Source organism: Botrytis fragariae (assembly GCF_013461495.1).
Source record: "Botrytis fragariae strain BVB16 chromosome Unknown tig00000161, whole genome shotgun sequence".
In the NCBI taxonomy this organism is placed as follows: domain Eukaryota; kingdom Fungi; phylum Ascomycota; class Leotiomycetes; order Helotiales; family Sclerotiniaceae; genus Botrytis; species Botrytis fragariae.
Window position 1 is genome coordinate 311,337 of NW_023500998.1, and position 21,937 is coordinate 333,273.

The 21,937-nt window shown below is 42.7% G+C and overlaps 7 protein-coding genes across 7 annotated transcripts; 5 read left to right on the forward strand and 2 right to left on the reverse strand.

Annotated features, from left to right (window-relative positions):
• Positions 1-1,294: 1,294 nt before the first annotated feature.
• On the reverse strand, positions 1,295-2,533 carry Bfra_009251 (putative mitochondrial protein fmp26 protein; the record flags this gene model as incomplete). Its single annotated transcript, XM_037339599.1, has 3 exons — positions 1,295-2,134; positions 2,182-2,315; positions 2,371-2,533. The coding sequence occupies 3 exons, from the start codon at positions 2,531-2,533 to the stop codon at positions 1,295-1,297; spliced, it is 1,137 nt and encodes a 378-aa protein (XP_037189649.1).
• Positions 2,534-2,963: 430 nt separating this feature from the next.
• On the forward strand, positions 2,964-5,166 carry Bfra_009252 (putative iron-sulfur clusters transporter atm1 protein; the record flags this gene model as incomplete). Its single annotated transcript, XM_037339600.1, has 2 exons — positions 2,964-5,025; positions 5,081-5,166. The coding sequence occupies 2 exons, from the start codon at positions 2,964-2,966 to the stop codon at positions 5,164-5,166; spliced, it is 2,148 nt and encodes a 715-aa protein (XP_037189650.1).
• Positions 5,167-6,657: 1,491 nt separating this feature from the next.
• On the forward strand, positions 6,658-7,032 carry Bfra_009253 (uncharacterized protein; the record flags this gene model as incomplete). The annotated part of the gene is made up of 1 exon (XM_037339601.1): positions 6,658-7,032. One exon carries the CDS (start codon positions 6,658-6,660, stop codon positions 7,030-7,032), a length of 375 nt encoding a protein of 124 aa, XP_037189651.1.
• An 883-nt stretch (positions 7,033-7,915) lies between these two features.
• Positions 7,916-10,469, forward strand: Bfra_009254 (uncharacterized protein; the record flags this gene model as incomplete). Its single annotated transcript, XM_037339602.1, has 5 exons — positions 7,916-8,224; positions 8,321-8,666; positions 8,834-8,913; positions 8,998-9,114; positions 9,207-10,469. 5 exons carry the CDS (start codon positions 7,916-7,918, stop codon positions 10,467-10,469), a joined length of 2,115 nt encoding a protein of 704 aa, XP_037189652.1.
• A 366-nt stretch (positions 10,470-10,835) lies between these two features.
• Positions 10,836-12,905, reverse strand: Bfra_009255 (putative prenylcysteine oxidase protein; the record flags this gene model as incomplete). Its single annotated transcript, XM_037339603.1, has 3 exons — positions 10,836-11,858; positions 11,906-12,426; positions 12,731-12,905. The coding sequence occupies 3 exons, from the start codon at positions 12,903-12,905 to the stop codon at positions 10,836-10,838; spliced, it is 1,719 nt and encodes a 572-aa protein (XP_037189653.1).
• Positions 12,906-13,173: 268 nt separating this feature from the next.
• Bfra_009256 (putative t-complex protein 1 subunit zeta protein) lies at positions 13,174-15,051 on the forward strand (the record flags this gene model as incomplete). Its single annotated transcript, XM_037339604.1, has 6 exons — positions 13,174-13,215; positions 13,266-13,360; positions 13,410-13,431; positions 13,489-13,725; positions 13,773-14,772; positions 14,825-15,051. The coding sequence occupies 6 exons, from the start codon at positions 13,174-13,176 to the stop codon at positions 15,049-15,051; spliced, it is 1,623 nt and encodes a 540-aa protein (XP_037189654.1).
• Positions 15,052-16,700: 1,649 nt separating this feature from the next.
• Positions 16,701-19,791, forward strand: Bfra_009257 (putative glycoside hydrolase family 47 protein; the record flags this gene model as incomplete). Its single annotated transcript, XM_037339605.1, has 3 exons — positions 16,701-18,467; positions 18,511-19,439; positions 19,494-19,791. The coding sequence occupies 3 exons, from the start codon at positions 16,701-16,703 to the stop codon at positions 19,789-19,791; spliced, it is 2,994 nt and encodes a 997-aa protein (XP_037189655.1).
• Between the last annotated feature and the right edge of the window lie 2,146 nt (positions 19,792-21,937).

Sequence of the window (21,937 nt, forward strand, 5' to 3'; positions counted from 1 at the left end):
AGCATTTCTGCTGTTCAAAAATATCTATATTTAGTTAATAATTATTGTCACTGAAGTCTTCTTGCACAGTGCTCCATATCGATTCACCAACTTACTAATCCGAGAAGTCAGAAATCCACATTGAGTCGTAGAATATGGGAAGTAGGTTAAAAGAAAATTGCACGGTACTAACTTATACTGCTCAACTTCTTTCCAGACTTGCCTGTATAGTCTGGCTATCGTCGGCCACTTTTCTGACTAAAAATTGTATTTTTCTGACATGTCTCAAATGTCTGAGGTTGAGAATTTTGAGCTGCGAGCGAGGAAAGACTGGAAATATAGTGGACTTAATGAATGTATGTGAGTTTTGGTAAGAGAGTAAATGGGATAATCATCTACGATTCATTATTGTCCGATTGATAAAATACCTAGGTCTTTGATGTCTCCTGTTCCATCGTACTCGTTCTGAGATCATGGAAAGACACAAATGTTTGTATGACGGCCCAAGGCAGTGGCAAGCTACTCACATCAAGAAATATGAATTCAAACCACGGGAAGGGGACTCACGTAGTAAACGGCTTGTAGAAACATCAATTAGTGAAATACAGCGATGGAAAGCTCAAGATCAAAACGGTGAAGGAACGACACGAATTCATGTGCCAATATTTCCAACAATCAAGCCATGTAATTTTAAAAAAGACAACTCCAAACTAGTTGTTTGACCCATACAACACTGTCGGCGAAAGCAAGTAGCGATGATGGGCGAATCAATAACTTAGATGTATCGATAGATGTATCGATAGCAACGAATACCAAGAGTGGAACGGCAGCGAAAGATTATTCATTCTTCTCCTAATTTCAAACCTCCTCAAATCTCCAAACATTTCCATGATATCAGCATTGTAGCTTTTAAGCTACAAGGACCGAGTATATGTCCCCATCGACATCAATACGGCCTAGGACTTGACATTTCTAATTATTAGGAATGAGCATGGTTTGTAAACATATTCATGTCTTGAAGATAAGAAATTGGTTTATGAAATCAGAATGGGAGTCATATGCAACCCACCAGAGGAATAATCGTAGATTGTAAGGACAGGAGAACGAGTCTAGGCGAAGGCTGACTTCAGCATAATCTAAGCGCACAAACAGAAGATCACACTTTCTAAAGCAAACATATAGCAGACGAGAAGTGGCATATTTTGGTTGAGGTATCGTATCATATTCGTATATTTTGTGCCCCTCGTCCGTCCAGAATGTGGATCTACTCGTACATTTTGTCCCTTTCAACTACTGATACACCATCCTTTCCTTCCTACCTCGCAGGAGCATCTTCGAACTTCACTTTCCCAACTTTATTAACCTCCGCATAATGAAAGCCAGTCGGCACATCCCTAATTTGCTTCGTAACTTGTGAAATTGACTTGGGTTCTTTTGCCAATTCAATAGCTTCCGTTACGGCACCCGGTGGAGCATCCGCAATTTCGTTGATATCTTTATTCGTCAAAACGTCGCTAATCCTTGTCGCCCTTGTAGACATTAAAAGTGTAGTTGGTCCTCTAAATTGTAAAAATAGCCTGTCACCCCAGATAGTCCTTCTCATTGCAGTCCTCAGGGTGAAAGCTATCCTCTTCACAAAATTCCACGAATCTGTTTGTTGCATAACCCTGAAGAATTTGATATCTGGCAATAGCTTACTGAATCCTAAGGTTGGGATCTGTAATTTTAAGATCGAGGCCTTTAATCTGTAGGGAAGAGGTAGATTTTGGTTCATTGTGTACGCCACAACATTTCCTGGATGTGCGACAAATTCCTCCCCTTCTTTCAGGGTAATTTCGTAGATTCGACCTGCTCCAGCCAAAGCTACAAGCCCTCTGCCTGTAATTTGTGTGTTTCCCCAGTGAGCGATACTCATACTTCTGTTCATTGTCGGTGAAACAGATAGCCTATGGCCAGTCCAAGCCAGCAATGCATCTCTCTGAGTGACCATCCAATCTTCTCTTCCATCCAAATGCAATACCTCCATAGATGTGATCGGATTCTTCGTTGAAACCAGTGCTTTTATAGGACTCGTCGATGAGACTTTTTGATATAGGAAAGGAATTCCGAGAGGGGCTCGTCGAAATGGTTCAAGGATCGATAATGTTGATTGGGCCTACCCAATATATCAGCAAGCCATCCTTCCTATCCTAGTGCTTTCACCTCGAGCATGCTGACATTTTCTGCTTTTCCGCTCACTCCAACCAACGTTCCTCGTCGGGTGTATAATGTTTGCGATGCGGACAATGAGACTGAAAGAAGAGAGTAGGGCGCTCCAATGACTTCAAATCTTGCATCTGTAACACTTATTTTAGTATTCAGCCCCACGATCATTGCGAGGCTTAAACAAACCAGCAGGATCTGTAGAATCAAGAGTCTTGCTTAAAAGATCGCCATCCAAGGGAGCTTCCGATGCGCTGATTTGAAAATTTCTACATGCGGCAGGCGTATTCTTAATTGAACGGAGCTGCCGCGCACCGCGAGCAACGCGGCTTACACATGATCGTGAAATCATGACTGTTGTTCCTCTTTGATGTTCAAAGGGAAAAAAGAGAGGGGCTTCCGTTGTCGTTCGGAAAAGCTGCAGGAGTAGGCTGCATGTGCAATTTTCTGCCTTGTTAATCCTTAGGCGAGGCTGCAACATGAAATGTCGTAATAGCTTCGTACATTGTGGTGCTCACGAACTTTTTCTATAAATTGGTGGATTTCTAGTAGGTAACCATTCTTATCCGATTTTCTTTGAATAAAAGCGAACGGTATTTCTTTCAACTGTGCTTCTTTCATATTCCATTTAACCGCATTTTCATATTGGACAGATTTCTAAATTCTGGCTGTTTGTTGATTCCTTATCGATAACTACAACTTTATACATGGGGGTCTTCTTGGAATAGCTGAGGCATGCGCAGTCGATGATCTATGGGCAGTGAGAATAGATTTGGTTTACGATGAGCTTCCGAAGCTTACATAGCTTCCATGGAGCTTCTTGCATATATGCAAAAGCTTCATTGCGACATCCACGATGGGCACAGCCGGGGGTAGGCCTCAGGGTATTCACAAGCACCAATCGACTGTTGAAAGACATTCCCAAAGGCAGTGCTATCCAGAGCCAATCTTTGAGAAATGCGAAATCAGCGGACGACATACCTGGGTCGACGCCTGAGACGGCGAAAAAAGCCCCTCTTGCCATACCGACAACGGCGAGAAAAGATCCATTGGCCCTTGATGACAAAACAAACAAGGAGCAAAGGAAGGCGGACTGGGCGATCATAAAAGAGATGTCACAGTATTTGTGGCCCAAAGACAACATGGGAACAAGAGTTAGGGTTGGATTATCCCTCGGGTTGCTAGTTGGAGCTAAAGTGTTAAATGTGCAAGTACCTTTCTACTTCAAAAGCATCGTCGATGCTATGAATGTTGATTTTGCTGCTCTTGGAGGCACAGCTACAACCGTCGCCGGATCGATGATATTGGCTTATGGACTTACTAGAATTGGAGCTACATTGTTTCAAGAAGTAAGGAATGCTGTCTTCGCTAGCGTGGCTCAAAAGGCTATCAGGAGGGTAGCTTGCAATGTTTTTGATCATCTATTAAGACTCGATCTCAATTTCCATCTCTCGAAGCAGACTGGCGGGTTGACTAGAGCTATCGATAGGGGTACAAAAGGTATTAGCTTCTTGCTTACATCCATGGTTTTCCACATTTTCCCGACAGTGTTAGAGATATCCATGGTTTGCGGTATCTTGACCTATCAATATGGTGCCAAATTTGCGGCTATCACAGCTCTCACCATGGTGGGATATTCAGCATTTACCATCTCGACTACTGCTTGGAGAACAAAATTCCGAAGAGCCGCAAATGCCGCCGATAACAAAGGTTCGACAGTTGCTGTAGACTCTCTGATCAACTATGAGGCAGTCAAATACTTCAATAACGAGAAATACGAAGTTGGTAGATATGACCAGGCACTCAAAGCTTATGAGAAATCATCCATCAAGGTCGCAACATCTTTAGCATTCCTCAATAGTGGACAAAACTTGATCTTTTCAAGTGCATTAACTGCAATGATGTACTTAGCCGCAGACGGTGTAGCTACAGGAAACTTGACAGTGGGTGATCTTGTAATGGTCAACCAATTGGTCTTTCAACTCTCGGTTCCCTTAAATTTCCTTGGATCAGTATACCGAGAACTTCGACAATCCTTATTGGACATGGAAACGCTTTTCAACCTGCAAAAGGTCAATGTGGCTGTCAGGGAAGCTCCGAATGCGAAGCCCCTGCAGCTAACTAAAGGTGGCGAGATCACATTTGAGAATGTAACCTTTGGTTACCATCCAGACCGACCGATCCTGAAAAATCTCAGCATGACCATTCCTGCTGGCAAAAAAATTGCTATTGTTGGACCTAGTGGCTGTGGAAAATCAACAGTCCTGCGACTCTTATTCCGTTTCTATGATGTTCAAGAGGGAAGAATTTTGATTGATGGCCAAGACATACGAAATGTGAGTTTGGAATCACTGAGGAGAGCCATTGGCGTCGTTCCTCAAGATACACCACTTTTCAATGATTCCATTGAACACAACATCAGATATGGTAATTTGGAGGCATCTGACGAGAAAGTCAAAGAGGCAGCACAACGTGCAAAGATTCATAGCATCATCACAACGCTCCCCGATGGATATAAAACCATGGTTGGGGAACGGGGAATGATGATTTCTGGAGGAGAAAAGCAAAGATTGGCAGTCTCAAGACTTATCTTGAAAGATCCTCCGCTCTTGTTCTTTGACGAGGCGACATCTGCATTGGATACACATACGGAACAGGCACTCATGCAAAATATCAACAGCATTTTGAAAGGAAAATCAAGGACTAGTGTTTTCGTTGCTCATAGGCTCCGAACAATCTTTGATAGCGATAAAATCATAGTACTGAAGGAGGGGTCAGTGGCTGAAAGTGGGACGCATAGAGAACTGGTTGATACTGGTGGGGTATATTCCGATCTCTGGAGTGGTAAGCATCTTATTTCATTCTTATTTTTGTGTGCTCTGTCTCACCATTATTATAGTACAAGAAACTCTTTTTGCCGAAACGGAGAAAGGTAAAGAACGAGAGGTTAATATTCCCGACGTCTCGAAAGAAGAGAGTAGATAGATTTGATCGATAAGAAATTGTTATCTTGAATGGGCCAGTTGCATACATGCCGCAGGGTAAACCCCCTTTCACATTAAAGTCCCACCAATCGAGGCTGCATACAAGTGGGACTAGACGTTCTTGTGTGCTTCGAACCCCCGTAACACTGGATAACATTTACCCCTCAACACTGTACAGTACAGACCACCAAGCATCAACTTTCAAAGTGAACGCATTATCGTGCGTGCATTGTTTATATCTGTTTCATGATTTCAAATGAACAATTTATGGAATTGAATAAACATAATGATTGTGTTCGGCGCTGCACAAAATTGATCCAGACAAGCATCCACTTTAGAATTACTCGGGAAGACGGGTTCTAAATCCAGATAAAAGGCCTAACGAGTCACAAAGTCGGCTGGGGAATGAAGGCAAGACTGACAAGAGCCTTTTTAGCAGTTAGTTAGACCTTTTCCCGAAAGGAAATTTGATTTGACAACGCTTTGATCATGTAGTGATGGGTCCAGATGGCGTCTTCCATGCTCTTAAATTCTTCTAGGGAAACATCCGGGGCTGCTTGGAAAGTTGTACTACCCTGGCCACTTTCAATGTAGAAAACGTGCCAACGGCTGGTTGTGCCTTTGAGCTTGTACTATTCCAGTCTAACCCTCCGATCATGATCTGATTTCATTGGATACTAGACGAAAATCTATACCTTCCATCTGAATGGTCAGACCATGCCAGTTTCCGAGCCACTCTCCATGAGAAGCGTCCACTTTTCATCGGATCAGTGCAGCTTTATTTGTCTTAGACTGTCATGGATAAAATGATAATTCATGTAGAATCCTTGTATTTCACTCATTTCTTGTGGATTTTCGGATAATTTGGATGGAGCAGTATCCAAATTCGAGGTAATCTCAGGGAATACAATGAAATGCAAGCAGAAGCAAGTAAGAAAATCTGTGGATGAAGAGCTACGGGGCACACTCACTTGTAGAGACTAGAGCTTTCTATATGGCTTATCGCCAAGGACCAGAAGGTATTCTTTTCTTTCTGTCTTGCCTCAACAACTCGGTGAAGTAACGGTCTGTTCATCTATTCATTCTTGAGAATTTCTGACTCGACGCACATTCGAAGTATATACAAGCACATAAACATCTCCAAGTTTTGAATTTCACCGACTGTTGTAAATATTGTACTTCTCCGTTCATCTACTCACCCCATACAAACGAAATCTCGCGGCTTGTTTGATATTTGATCTTGACGAATAAGAATAGCCATTCCTGTGTTCGTTTCGCAGATAATACGGACGAAGCACCTCTGACGGGCTCAGAAGACTCTTTCCAAAATCGATTTATCGATTCTTTCCGATATCAATCTTCACATTCTCTGAATCAACCAATTATTCAGTCTCTCGCTTCTCTTCTCCTTCATTTTGGCTGACGGCCAATCCTCCCGCGATATCAATCTCACTCAAACACTCCACGCCCCACAACCCACACGAACGCAACCATGGTTAAACTTATCGACATGATCAACCAGAAGTTGGAGCTCTACAGACTTGAGAAGCGATATATCAATAGTCGAAACCGTCGCAGCACATTTGTCTCCGATGCAGTATATGTAGATGGCGAATACTACTCTGCAAACAACACGTATTCTGCAAACTGCACAGCAGGCGATGAAGATAGTGGAAGCAATTCATCCTCATCGAAGGATAGCAAACTTTCAAAAGATACAACGGGAAAGACAATGGCGTCAACAAGATCGAAGAGATCGAGTCTGATGGATTGGAGACGAGGAAGTGTAAGGGGGAAGCATAGCGATAGGGAAGGAACGAAGGTTAGTGTAAGGGAGTTGAATTGGGATGGAAGCGTGAGATCATAATTTGTAATTGCTACTGGTGAAGAAGTGGTTCGATTCTTTAAGTGGATGCATTGTTGAATGCACACTGGCGCGATGCTTTTCAGCGATAACCTTTTTCTTGTTTACGGATTTTATGAATTGTGATTACAGTAGGGGGGGACATGTAGTCATTACCCTTTTTTGTTTATTGAGTTGGGCATTCACTGCTCTGTGACTAGAGGGTGGAGTTTATTCATTTTCTTTGTTCATATTTTGCTGGCATTATATTGGAGAAAAGTCGATGGTGAATGGGTCGGGGTACTTGATGACTGGTTAAGGGGCAGAAATCAAGGTGGTATCTCACTTACATATAGCAAATACTCTCAGATGGAGAACACAGAATAGTAGATACTCACTATATAAAAGTCAAATTATCTACATTCTTATAAAGGTGTTGTTCATCGTGTCTCTCATTTCATACTAGTATAATTTCTCCAGGACACAGGGTGAATCTTTTTGAGGATTTCGGTAAACTTGGGAAGAGTTATCTGCATAATCGTGAAGCAGGAATAGAACGAACATGCTTCATAGCCCTTTTCTACTCGCTTGATGTTTCTTCCGCCATTGCTTTTTTCTCACAAAGCAGCAAATTCTCATCGATAGATTTTGTTGAAGTGCACAATCTTCTTTGTTGAAATGATTCGAGCCTCCCCAACGCATCAATTGGCATGAATGCTAACTTTGTGTTGTTGGAAAGGACACACTGAACAAAGCCTTCCAATTTCAAGGTACGCTCAACGAATCGCGAACTAAAAGTTCGATAGGTACTAAGAGCAATTGAATCCAATATTCAAAATTCTACAACTTCATGTGTAATTACATATATTGATCTTTGAAATACCATTCCTTATAATCATACGTCAAGATGAACATCGATCCAGCTATGGAAGAGGCCGAGAGATACCTCAAACAGAGCGAAGGCTGGGCGCCAGTACACATTGGTAAAGACTGGGTTGCCGTCAAGCGTCTGGGAGGTGGTTCTTATGGCATAGCTACTCTGTTTGAATATCGGGGACATAATCCAGATGTATCGCCGCGGCAACTAGTGGTTAAGCAGGAAGGAGGCGCAGGTTTGAATTTGAAACAGGAGAGTAGGGTGATACAAAGTCTTATGAAGTACGACAGTGACCATATCATCAAGATATATAAGGCTTATCATCGGACTATGGGCACGGTAAGCTATTGCTTCCCTTTATGATTCAGCTCAGAAGATACTGTTTGCAGCGGAAGATGCCCTGGTACTATGCTTTACTAATACAGTCGTAAATAGGGGACAAACGACGCTATGGACCGGGCTATTGTGGATTATGCTAATTGGCTGGATACTGACAAGAAGCGCGACGCCAATATTAAGGTACAGCTCAGGCGAAAATATGATGTCGCAAGGATTTATCTGGAATTTGCATCTGGAGGGGACCTAGGAAGTTGGATGTTCGAAAACTGCCAGGACCAGCGCCCTCCAGAGGAATACATTTTTAGGATATGGGAATGTTTGTTGAAGGCACTGATGGTTTTGAAATATGGGACAGAGAATCCAAATGATTCAATCTTTGAAAAAGAGCCAAAGGATCGTCTGCATCAACCAATTGCACATTTTGATATCAAGGGACCAAATAGTAAGTTGCACGCTAGAACCGGAGTTTGCTTGCAAATTTCCAGTAACGATGCTAACATTGTGTAGTTTTGTGAGTAAAAGTCTTTTTACAACTTTCCTTCTTCATATGAGAGATAAGGAACACGAATATAAGCAGAGTGCATTGCAGATATATGAAACCTCTATCAGAGGACCGAATGCTAAATGTTTCTTCATGTAGAATTGGCGATAATCCTCGACCAGGCCATGAACGGATATCGGTTCACAAGGTGCGTACTAATATGTACAAAATCTCACAATTTCAAATGTTGAGAATTCAAACCCAAATAGTGCTAACCCAAGGCCAACCATAGCTTGCCGACTTCGGGCTCGCACTTGAAGTTCCTGACGCCGAAGTATTGAAAAGGAGTGCTGCCAAACGGCGAGAATGGCTCAAGATAGCTCAAGGACGCAACACCTACTATGCACCTGTATGAACCTTATTGATTAGTTTTCCTTGCATTTCAAGCTCCGTTTTCGATCAGGCTCACCATTCGTGTCGCTCAAACTAACTCATCCACAGGAACAATTTTTGGTCGGCAATCCAAACCGCGTGATAGGCACCTCAACCGACGTGTGGAATGTTGCTAATGTTATTTACCAATGCCTAGTAAATAATAATGCTGTGCCCGACAATGAATTCTTCGAGACAGGAGTCGATCCCGAACCCTCCGAGACATTCCTGACTATGGGCAAATATCTCTTGCATCCCGAACTAGAAGTTTATAGTAGGAGATTTAGGGGGTTGATTTTAAAGTCTTTAGCATATTATCCCGGAGAACGTCCGGATGTACGGGATTTACTAGTACAGGTACAAGAATCTGTAGATTTTTGGAATTTTGGCGAAATTCATGACTTGTTTTTGGAAGGCATTTATGGAGGGGAAGATGGGTGGGATGAAAAATATCCGGATGCTACTCGGAGATCGAAAAAATATCAAGGTATGCAAATGATCAGGTTGCAAAAGGAGAGGCAGCCACGAAACCCAGACTACAGTAATCCAAAATGGTGGAAACCGGCAGAAGATGAATATGATTACGATGATTATGATCTTTTATTTCCGACTCGCAAGGCGCTTCAAATGGGGTATAGAGAAATGCCGTTCGAATTGGGAAAGCCGATACGCAACCCGATGTTCCCTGATTGGAGAGCAGTCGGACCAGACGGAAGGCCGGTGCGAGGTCCTACAGAGCCAGACTTTGATGATCCAGAAGATGACCCTGAAGATGATGCAGACGATCCGGAGGATGGTGCAGCCGACCCAGAAGATGATCCAGAAGATCCAGAATACGTTCCGAAGGGAGGAGATCAACGCGCCTACAATAAGGGGAAAAGAAAAGGAGGAGAAGAACCAATATTCGTAAGAGCCTTAGCCATCGAGCGGGGCGTAAAAAGAATGCGCACACCTGAGGAACAAGAAGCTGTTCCCTGGATAAAGCCCCCCCCTCCTGTCAAAATCGCCCTAAAGAGACGAGCTCGAAGAGCCAAACGCCGAAAACCCCAACGCCGAATAGTCCAACCTAAACGTAAACAAGAACTTCGTGTGGCACCTTACCGCGATGCAAAGAGACAACGAATAGCGGACCCTAACTCTCCGCAGTTTTATGGAAAGGAATATAAAATGAATACTGCGGGGAAACTGATGGTTCGGCGTGCAGGACCTTTGCCTAGAACGGGAGAAATAGAGGTAGAGAGGAGCACGCCGTGGGCTTTGAATCAACCGAGTCCGCGAAAGCCCGTTAGAGGGGAACGAGATAACTATGATAACTGGTATAATGAGGCTTGAGATGTGGGATGGAATTCAAGGTTGTGGGCCGAACTTGCTCGATTACTTTAGATGGCATATTGTGAAAGGAGGAAAAGATTGTTCGTTGTGCTGGGGGACTTATGCGTGAATGGCCAGAGTTCAAGGGATGTTTAGGTTTTTAAGTCAAGCTGCTATATTCAAGGCACATAGTGAAAGTATATTGAAGTTTATATCTTACTGTAATGTTAGATAGGTAGTATAGTATCAGATTTTAATGAAATTCCGTTCTTCTTCGCTGTTGTTGGTTTGAAGTAATACAAAATAGGCATCTCTCCAATAGAAAAGACGAGGTGATATTGGAAAGAACAAACGCCTATCTCTATGGAACCCAGGAATAACAGAAGATTATAATTCGTCAACCACAGGCATGTCGTTACCAACACCAATCTCGGGTTCGACAATTACATTCACTACTTCAATTTCCTCAGCAACTTGCTCTGAGTTGGTTTCTGTAATTTTCAAAAAATCATCAACTACTAATCTTGCGACATTTTTCCCCATCAATGCGCTTGTTTCCATAGTGCTGATGAAAGATTCAATACCGCTAGTGTAGTAGATACCAGGCGCTAGTTGAATCTCCTCGAATGTTACGCGAGGATATTCGTATGGATACGAGTACCAGACGTGGGGGTAGTACCATGTAATTGTGTTATTTGCTGTAGGAGAAATGGTGGTAAGGTCTTCAGGGATAGGGACTTCGCTGTTGAGGACTGAGGAAAGGAACTCGGAAGTCAAGGGGCGAGGAGAGAAGATCTTGTAAAGATTTTCGTATTCGAGGGTGGTAGGATTGATAACCTTGCGGAGAGTGGAGATGGAGAAAAAGCCAACAGGGCCGGCGAAGTCTTTGGGATCAGTGGGGGCGGAGATGTTCTTGGGGAGAGTGGTGAGGATTGTAGTAGGGACCTGCTCGGTGGGGCCGAGGTTGAAATAGGCTGGGTTGAGGCCATAGGGAGAGGTGAAGAGGGTTACGTGAAGGGTTACGTAGGGGATTTCGTCGGGGGTATGTTGAAGGAGGTCAGACGACATTTTGATGTCGGTGTATTGAAGTGGAGCGGCGATAATGATGGTGTCGAATGGTTCTTCATTAATATGAGAAACACCAATAGCATCTGTAGTAATGGTTTTGACATTGTACCTTTCTTGGTCCTGAACTTGGGAAATCTCGGTAATGGTGTGGTTTAGACGAACAGTGGCATTTGAGGATTGAATCATGTTGTCAAAGATTTGCCAATTGCCGCCTTGAATCTGCATTGCACCTTCGATTGCCATACAAACCATGGTCTCTACGCCATGAATGACGTTTAGGTTTTGACCATAGTTGACCCGAGTAGATGCTTGAATCAGATCAGTTGTGAATGAACCCTCAATCTAAATATTGTTAGTTTCATTATGATAGGACATACATTTAGACTCACATTGTTTTGAGCCAAGAACTGTTCGCCCGTTACGGATGCCACAGTTTTGAGGTCTAGTTCCTCTATCCTTTCCGTGAGAGATCTAAATGGAAAGTATGGTGCTTCGTAAAGTTGTAAGAACTTTCCAACCACAGTTTTCATCAAGCGTTGAGTCTTCAATGGGGCAAGTCCATATTTCCAAAACATCTTTGCAATATCCCAATACTTCCAATCGCTATCCTTCTGAGTATAAACAAATTCTGCGCCATCCCAGATACCAAGAATTTCAGCTTCTTCGGTGTTGGATGATTTTGCATGCAAGTCGAATTCTCGGCTTGCATTTTTTAGAATTGCATTGACGTCAACGAAGATACTGGCTCCCAATTCCACGGGCTCCAATGAATTACCATATGCGTTCACTGTGGTCGAACGACCTCCAATATAAGAGGATCGTTCGAAAACAGTGACATTAATTGCAAGGTCGGATTCAGCAGCATACTTCTGTAAATGATATGCCGAGGAAGACCCGCCTGCTCCAGCACCTGATATTCTGTTAGTGAAAGGCAATGAGGATATTACTTGTATTTTGATGCTGAGTGGAAGTATACATCTTCAGGGTATCTGACGGGTATGCAGATTCTCATGAAATTTGAGGTAATATACAAGAGAAACGAAGGGAACAGATAGATAGTAGCCAGCTAAGGGATGGGGCAATACCCCTATTTTGGGTCCCCTCTGAAAGACAGGAATTATAACAAAAGTTGTACTCCATGAAGGGAAGATCATCATGAAAGATCACACGGCAACATTGACGATAATGGTATGAGGAGAAGTATCAATACATACCAATAATTGCAATTCGTTTTGCATGACTATCAGCATACTCGTACGTTGTTGATTCTATGATAGGCTCTTGTTCAGCAACAGCTTGAAATTTAAATGGCCATGACAAAAACCCAAGACTTTCTCCGGAGAGAAGAGTAACAATAAGTGCCAATACGAGATTCCAGCCTCGATACATTTTGAAAATATTGAACAAATAGTAAACAAACAATTGATGGAGTTATTTATTAACAGATCTGTGGTCAGCGTAAACAATGCCTTGTAGCTTAAAGTGGTAGCCTCGCCTTAGTACCAAATTGAGACTAGCGTGAACCTCGTGTGGGAATTCACGTCGCCCATAGAAAAAAAAGCTCGCGACGTTGAGGGACAAAATACACAGCTTCTCGCCACGATAACGCCATATAACTTCATTTTAATTACATACGAAGTTATTGTATTCTGTCAGAATGTCTGCCGCACAATTATTGAACCCAAAGGCAGAGTCCAGAGTATGATTTTTCCTATCTAAATTTGAGATGCAGCTACTGATTTGTAGTAGAGAAGAGGGGAAGCTTTGAAAGTCAATATCAGTGCAGGTGAAGGTTTACAAGATGTTTTAAAGTCAAACTTGGGTCCTATGGGAACCATTAAAATGTTAGTTCTCGTCCTCCCCTGAGCCTAGAATATGCTAACATTTCTAAAGGTTGGTTGACGGTGCTGGAGCGGTATGAAAGCCTTATTGATGCAACAACGAGAATAACCCTCTAATAATCGATCCACAGATAAAACTTACAAAGGATGGAAACGTTCTGTTACGTGAAATGCAAATACAAAACCCTACGGCAGTTATGATTGCACGAGCAGCAACCGCACAAGATGATATTTGTGGTGATGGCACAACCTCAGTTGTTCTTCTCGTAGGAGAGCTTTTGAAACAGGCAGATAGATATATTTCCGAAGGTTTACATCCCAGAATTATCACAGATGGTTATGAAATTGCAAAGACAGAAGCGTTGAAGGTTGGTAGGATATCAATTATTGGCGGGGTAACACTGACACTTTGCAGTTCCTGGACACCTTCAAAATTGAGAAGGAAGTCGACCGTGAACTTTTACTTTGCGTTGCCCGAACCTCCCTTTCTACAAAACTCAACCACACTCTGGCGGAGAAGCTCACTCCTGATATCGTCGATGCGGTCCTATCGATTTATCAAGCCCCGGCAAAGCCCGATCTCCACATGGTCGAAATTATGAAGATGCAACACAGAACCGCCTCAGAGACTCAGTTGATTCGAGGTCTTGCTTTAGATCACGGTGCTAGACATCCAGATATGCCAAAGAAGGTCGAGAACGCATTTATTCTCAGCTTGAACGTCAGTTTGGAGTACGAGAAGTCCGAAATTAACTCCGGTTTCTACTATTCGAGCGCGGAACAAAGAGATAAACTCGTGGAGAGCGAGCGTCGTTTTGTTGACGAGAAATTAAGAAAAATTGTTGAGTTGAAGAAAGAGGTTTGCGGAAACGACCCCAAGAAAGGCTTCGTTATTATCAACCAGAAGGGTATTGATCCATTATCACTCGATGTCTTGGTTAAGAACGGAATCTTTGCTCTGAGAAGAGCTAAGCGAAGAAACATGGAAAGATTACAATTAATTTGTGGTGGTACGGCACAGAACAGTGTGGATGATTTAACTCCTGACATTCTTGGATGGGCTGGAAATGTTTATGAGCATCAATTGGGAGAGGAGAAGTACACTTTCATCGAGGATGTAAAGGAGCCAAAATCTGTGACCCTTCTCATCAAGGGACCAAATCAACACACCATTACTCAAATCACCGATGCAGTCCGTGATGGTCTTCGCAGTGTTTACAACATGATTGTAGACAAGAGCGTCGTACCAGGAGCTGGTGCTTTCCAGGTTGCTTGCGCAGCACATTTGAACAGCGAAGCTTTCCGCAAGACTGTCAAGGGTAAGGCGAAGTGGGGTGTTCAAGCTTTCGCTGACGCTCTTCTCGTTATTCCTAAAACTTTGGCAGCAAATGCTGGTCATGACATTCAAGATTCGCGTAAGTTGCATTTTCACCTAAACCTTTTTCATCGCGCTAATGTGTATCACAGTTGCTAGCTTACAGGATGAGCAAGCAGAAGGCAACATTGTCGGTCTTGACCTCAAGACTGGTGAACCTATGGATCCAGTCTTGGAGGGTGTATATGATTCTTTCCGTGTACTGAGGAATTGTGTTGCATCGAGTTCTGGTATTGCATCCAATCTTTTGCTCTGTGATGAATTGCTCAAGGCACGTCAAATGGGTAGAGCAAAGGGACCGGGTGATATGGATGGATAAATTCATGAATAAAAGAAGCCTAATGATCATTTGTAACGACTTTATTGGGAAGGTAGATAAAATACATGCATGGTATTTTTATAGGTTCGCATCTCATTCTTTTTGAGATGTAACTCTGTATATTATTACCGTATCTAGAGAGGTCATGTAGAGTGTCTACCATATTCATACCTAGGTAAATAGAGATGAAATGAATGATTTGATGAAATTTATCATTACGATGTATATGTAGTTTACAATAATGCCTCCCAAGAAGACTTTCTCCGCATTTCTTGTCTTGGTAGTGATGGATATTTGTTTCGGATAAGCTCTGCCGTGCCAAGAAGTGGCTGTGGATGTTTTGGATGATTTGCGGCATAGGTGGCCGTCTCCCGAATGGGATGATCTGTGTATTTGTCTGACCTTCCAGAATTATTTGATTGCTTATTATTGTCATATGGCTATATTGAGGAGTGATGGGAAGGTAGTGGGTTGATGGATTGACCTGATTGTCGGGATGATCGATCGTCCCGGATAGTCATTTGTCGTGTTGAAGAAAGAAGGGGGAGGAGAAGAAGAAGAAGAAGAAGGAGGAGGAAAAGAAGGATACCAGTGGCATGGATGGAAACTTCTGATGATTTGGCTATGAATATGATTCCCAGGGGAAGAGAGTGAGTTACAGGAGTTTGAGTTTCCAGAAATTGATATCAAGAACCACTTTATAGAGATATTAAAAGGGGTGGAGATTAATTTGATGCTTAAATTCAGGGTTATGTTTTTTTGACACGGAGTGCTCTCTGGATAATCGGGACCGAATGGGATGGATACTTGGGTCGGTATGGATAATTGGATGCTTCTCGTATTCGCCGGGTTGGACGGAAGGGAGGATGGAAGGGGTGAAGATTAGATTGGAAGATTGGAAGATTGGAAGATTGAATATCGGCTTCTTTATACCTGCGAGTGTATATACGCCGTATACGCCGTACGGAGAAAGAGTGGATGGATATTAATAGTTCCATCATTCACTCCTTTCACGGAGACATTGAAGATACAGGCGAGACAGGTACTAGGTAGGAATCATGGCGGCCCCTAAGATTCCAGCTGATACACCTCAATCCCCACATCAAGATCTCCCTTTTCCTAATTTGTCACATTTTGATGCTTGAGATCTCAGCGCCACAAGTCAAACCTATCAAAAGCAAGATTCATCTTGCCATGAGTCCATGACCTCCACTTGCTCCAATTGTCCTCGATAGATCCACTAAACTCTAAAAGAACTATAACAAACGCCAAGAGCTATGAAGGTGCTACTCCGTGCATGAGAGTTAGAGTACAAGTAATGTAATGTAGTATCTACACAGTAGACAATCCCTCGAGGACTAAGGACTGTACGTCCACACAACGGAAGATAGGATTCGGACTGACATTCCCTATTTGATTGAAGCACTCGTCACCAACATTCTTTGAGACAAACTACCTATGAAGAGTCGGCGTCCCTACTTGTATTAATAACTTGGAATCGTGATGAGGATATTATTGGTTCAATACCTATCAACATTTATTCCACGCTGAACACGCGACACAACCTCTAACCCCCCAAGTACCACCACTCTTTCTTTTTCAATTGCTAAAACTTCTGGTCGAGAGACCACGAAGTAGCAATTCGCATCATGTTGCGAATTCGCAGATACCGAGCTCTCCTTATTTTTGCCGTCTTTATAACAGCCATTCTCGTTCGATTTACGCATATAAGGGATTGGGAAAGTTACACTGTAGGAGGCCCTGTCGACATCCCTGACTCCAAATTTGCATCAGAAAAGGGAGAACCATACACGTATACACCAAATGGAGGCCATCCAATTGCACCGGAAACTCTGAAAGAACAAGCAGAAGAGCCATTGAAGCCCGCAGAGGAAGAAATTAAACCGGCACCAAAGGTAGCAGAAAAGATATCGTCCACAACTAGCAGTACCTCGACTACTTCGAATGTTATTGCGATTCAAACAATAGATACAACTGTGCCGAAATATACTCTTCCAGACAGGAAGCCACCAACTCAAGGTGTCTACGAGGATACCGGATTTGAAGAGCTTCATCCAATTGCGCCAGATGGAAGACAGGACTTTCCTGTTTTCTCAGCAGTACCTACTACAATTCACTGGTCTAAGCAAGCAGAACATTTCCCAGTACCTACTGAAAGTATTATCAATCTGCCAACTGGTGTGCCAATTGCAATTCCTAAGATTCAACATGCTTTCAATGACGAGACAACGGACGCAAAAATCAGTCGAGAGAAGAGGCAAAATACAGTTAAGGAGGAATTCTTGAGGTCATGGAAAGGTTACAAGAAGTTTGCATGGGGTCATGACGAACTTTCCCCCGTATCAACTAAATTTCGAGATCCATTCTGCGGATGGGCAGCAACTTTGGTGGATGGTTTGGATACTTTATGGATTATGGGATTTCATGATGAATTTGAGGAGGCTGTCAAAGCAGTTAAAGAGATTGATTTCACCACCACTCCAAGGATGGAAATACCAGTATTTGAAACTACCATTAGATATCTCGGTGGTCTTTTAGCTGCATATGATGTTAGTGGAGGAAAATTCCAGGTTCTCTTGGATAAAGCTACTGAACTGGCGGAGATTTTAATGGGCGCTTTTGATACCCCAAACAGGATGCCGGTGCTTCACTATCGATGGAAACCAGTCTTTGCATCTCAACCTCATCGTGCAAGTTCCAGATCTAATTTGGCCGAACTCGGATCATTGTCTATGGAATTTACCCGTCTTGCTCAACTTACAGGCGAGCAACGTTACTATGATGCTGTAGCTCGAGTCACCATCGCTTTATCGGAATGGCAAGATCGTAACACAACTAATATTCCTGGAGTTTTCACAGAGGACGTCGATGCTTCAGGTTGTAATCGTACAGCCACCATGAAAAGAGAAAAGGAGAAGTTCGAGGCTTCATTGGCAAAGGACTTCGCTCTCAGCAATCCAAAGACGACTGCACTTTTGGACGAATCCCCTGAGGGATATCAGCCGCCTTCACCAGAGAACGTAAAGGAGCCCAAGCCAAAGAAGAACCCTAGCTCGGAAGAAAAGATGTTGGAGATGCAAGTTGTTCCGGGTGAGCCTGGAAAAGCGCGTATTAAGGGGTGGGAGGAAGGAGGCGTGATGAAAAGAGATCTGGAAGAACCAGCATCAACTGGCTCGACCACGGCATCTTCACCACCTGCGCCAGCAGCAGGTCTTCCTCCAGTAAGTAGAACTGGCAGTGGTCTTGGTCATCAAGTTGCGCCAGACCTACCAACAGTCGGGGTATCGAGTGAGTGGGACTGCGTCAAGCAAGATTTGGAGTCGTATACCATTCACGGTAGACAGAAGTTTTCGATGGGTGGTGGGCAAGATTCCACCTATGAGTATTACCCAAAGGTACGTGTTAAATTTACAAATTTCTTGAACATAACTAATACAGTTACAGCAATATATGCTTTTGGGTGGTCTTGATGAAGTCTATAAAAAATTGTACATGAAGACCATTCCTGCCATACGGGAGCATATGCTCTTTCGGCCAATGATTCCAGGAAATGACGACATTCTTATCTCTGGAAAAGTCACGAGCAATGGCATACGGGAAGAAGATCTATTGATTCCAGAGATTACACATTTAACATGTTTCATTGGAGGTATGGTTGGAATGAGTGCGAAGGTTTTCGGCATCGAAGGAGATCTCGAAATTGCAAAGAAACTTACAGATGGTTGTGTTTGGGCGTATGGTGCAACCCCATCAGGAATTATGCCTGAAGGATCAGAAGTTATTGCATGCGAGAGTGTTAAAAATTGCTCTTGGAATCAAACCCTCTATTATGAACGCTTAGACACTTCAGCCGCCTACAGAGATGCGAATCTTAAGGAGTATATCGAAAACAAGGAGAGACTTGATGCCGAAGCAAAGGAGATGAGTTTGAACCCCACAGATGCTGCACGTGAGCAGAACGCTTTGGCGAAAGCAGAGGCTGTTGGTATACCTCAAGGATATGTTGGCCATAAAGATACTTCTTCTTTAGCAAAAGACTCGGCGGAGACAAAATCCGAAGACGCAAGTGCCTTCAAGCCAAAGGATGAACCTACATCGCTCACGAGACGCCAAACTGGTGCCGCTGATGGTCCTGAAAAGGAGGATATGTTCAAGCTGAAATCCGCAAACACAGAAAAGGAGCTGGAAAGTATGGCTGGAGGTCGTCAATTGGAAAAGGGTACCAAATCACAAAAACCACTCCCTGCAGAAACATTACTAGATCCATTACGCCCACTTTCGCACAAGGAATATGTTGAAAATCGTATTAAGCAAGAATCATTACCACCGGGATTCACAAGTATACATGCCAGGAAATACATTCTTAGGTAAATTTTCAGTCAAAATATTTTTAGTAACAGGATACTAATGTCAATACCTAGACCCGAAGCCATCGAATCTGTCTGGTACATGTATCGTATCACGGGTGATAAGACCTGGCAAGACAAAGGTTGGAAGATGTTCGAAGCAGTCATCAAAGCAACATCAACTGAGCATGGTCATTCGGCTATCTTTGATGTTACAGCTGAAGAAACGTATCAAGTGGATGAGATGGAAAGTTTTTGGTTGGCGGAAACGCTTAAATATTTCTATCTACTTTTCTCCACGCCAGATGTTATTAGTCTTGATGAGTGGGTTTTGAATACGGAAGCACATCCTTTCAAGAGACCTACTGCTTAGGGAAGGTTGAAAGGTGGCTATAGGATAGAGCATCAACATGCTTTTGGGTCATACAAAAATGGTTTGGCATTGGGAGTTTAGTGGGTTTGGTCTGGATTTCTGGGTGTGGATTTTGATGTGTGGGCATGACGGGGCAGCATCCGCATTTTGTTTTGTAACATGATGAGGATTTTGTGAAAGGGGTACATAATCGGTATCGGTTACGTATACGTATATGTATTTATGCGCATGGATTGGAATGGAATGGAATGGCATTCAAGATGCATACTTACTTACTTGGGGACGAGACTCGAGGGTGATTGTATGGAAAGGCATATGAGTCTGGAATGGCGTTTGGAGATTTCCATGGCGTGTTTATGGCTTTGGGTTTGTTTGGGGAAGGGGAGAGCGAGATGAGATGAGATGAGATGAAGAAAACATGAGTTGGAGAATGAGAATGAGATGGAAGGTAATACACCTAGATGAATAGAAGATGGGTATAAACAAACATCCAGCCAGCCAGTCAATCAATCAATCAACCAGTCAATCAATCAATCAATCAACCAATCAATATTGTTATCCAAGTCAAGTTGGATCTCTTGACAGATAAATATATGTGAACGAAAGTATAATAAATAAATTCAAAGTTGAAATGCTAAGATTGATTTTCCTGGATAGTTCGTCCGGAGAGTCTGATTTGGAAAGTTTGTGGAGTTTGGAATGATATATTGGGGTGGGTGTGTTGGTGAATTGGTGAGTTGGCGAGTTGGTGATGTGTGTAATGTTATAGTGTTTGCTGTGGGTGGAGAAGATGGGAAGATGGGCAGATAGGAAAGGGGTAAGAGGGTATTGAGGGTATTAAGAGGGAGACAGAGAGGAGATAGGAGGTAAGTGCCCATTAATTTTGTTAAGCGAGCGAGTTTGTGAAACTACTCAGGTACTCTGGTATCTATCTAGGTAGGTGGGTAGGTGGATATCTACAAGTTGTGAGTTGTGAGGTATAGATGAGACTTGAAGCTTGGGCTTGGGTTTTGGTCTGAGGTTAGGTTTGGGTGTCTGAAAATTGTATTATTGATTTTTTGTTTGTTGTTTTTCTTCTCTCTTTTTGTTCGTTTTTATCTCATTCGTTCCTTTTTATCCGTTTTCGTTTTCGTTTTCGTTTTCGTTTCTTCTTCTTCTTTCAGTAGATGTTAGGAGAATTCGAAATGAATCACAATGATCCAGTGATTCAAGCGAGATTGGCATTTATGTTTATATTCATATTTCTTTCTTTAGTAGATGGATATTGAGGTTGAAGACTTAAAAGTTTGGTTTTTTGTATATGGGATTGGGAATTCTAGTGATTCTGGTGTTGAAGTGGGGGGGGGAAGGAGGGGAGATGGAGGGGTGGAGAGGGCGAGGAGAGGGTGAGGGGAAGGGGGGTAAAGAGGATGAGGGAGAAGAGAGAGGGGAGAGGGTTTATATTGAGCTCTACTTCTACTTCTGCTTCTGCTTCTACTTCTGCTTCTCCTCCTGCTTTTATGCTTTTATGCTTTTCATATGTAAAAGGGTGGTGTATAGCATTTACGAAACTCTAGTGAGTTTATTTGAGGTTTCTTTTAAGCTACTTTTTCTCTCTCATAAGATTTGAGGTGTGAGTTTCTTTTGGGGGTCTCTTTTTCGTTGATATATGCGCGTTCTCTTTGATAGGGATTGAATGATTGAATTGAAGTATATTGATATCTATGCATCCACGAATTATTATACGTTGTTTCCTAAGCTGTTCTATGGGATTGGAGAATTGGAGGTTCTTTTTTTCTCCCTTCTTGTGTTTGACTTTCGCTTGGATTTTGGGGTTTGATTTTCTCGCCTTTTATGTTTTGTTATGAGAACCTGTTATGAAAGTATCCTATCGAGGGATTTGCGGGGAGAAAAGGGTTTGTATGTCGTAAGAGTAGTTTTCTTTTCTTTTGTACCAGAATCTAGATTGAGTTATGATTATGTGACAATATATATAGTATAATTCTCTTTTAATGTTGCGGCTAAGCTGATAGGATGTTCTTTAATTTTTTCTCCGGTGAATGAGGGATGGGAATGAAAAAAGCGAAAGAAATACAGAGAGAGAGAGAGAGATTCCATAAGATGGGCTCCAAAACAACGTGTACAATACACACTCTCAATTTAAACA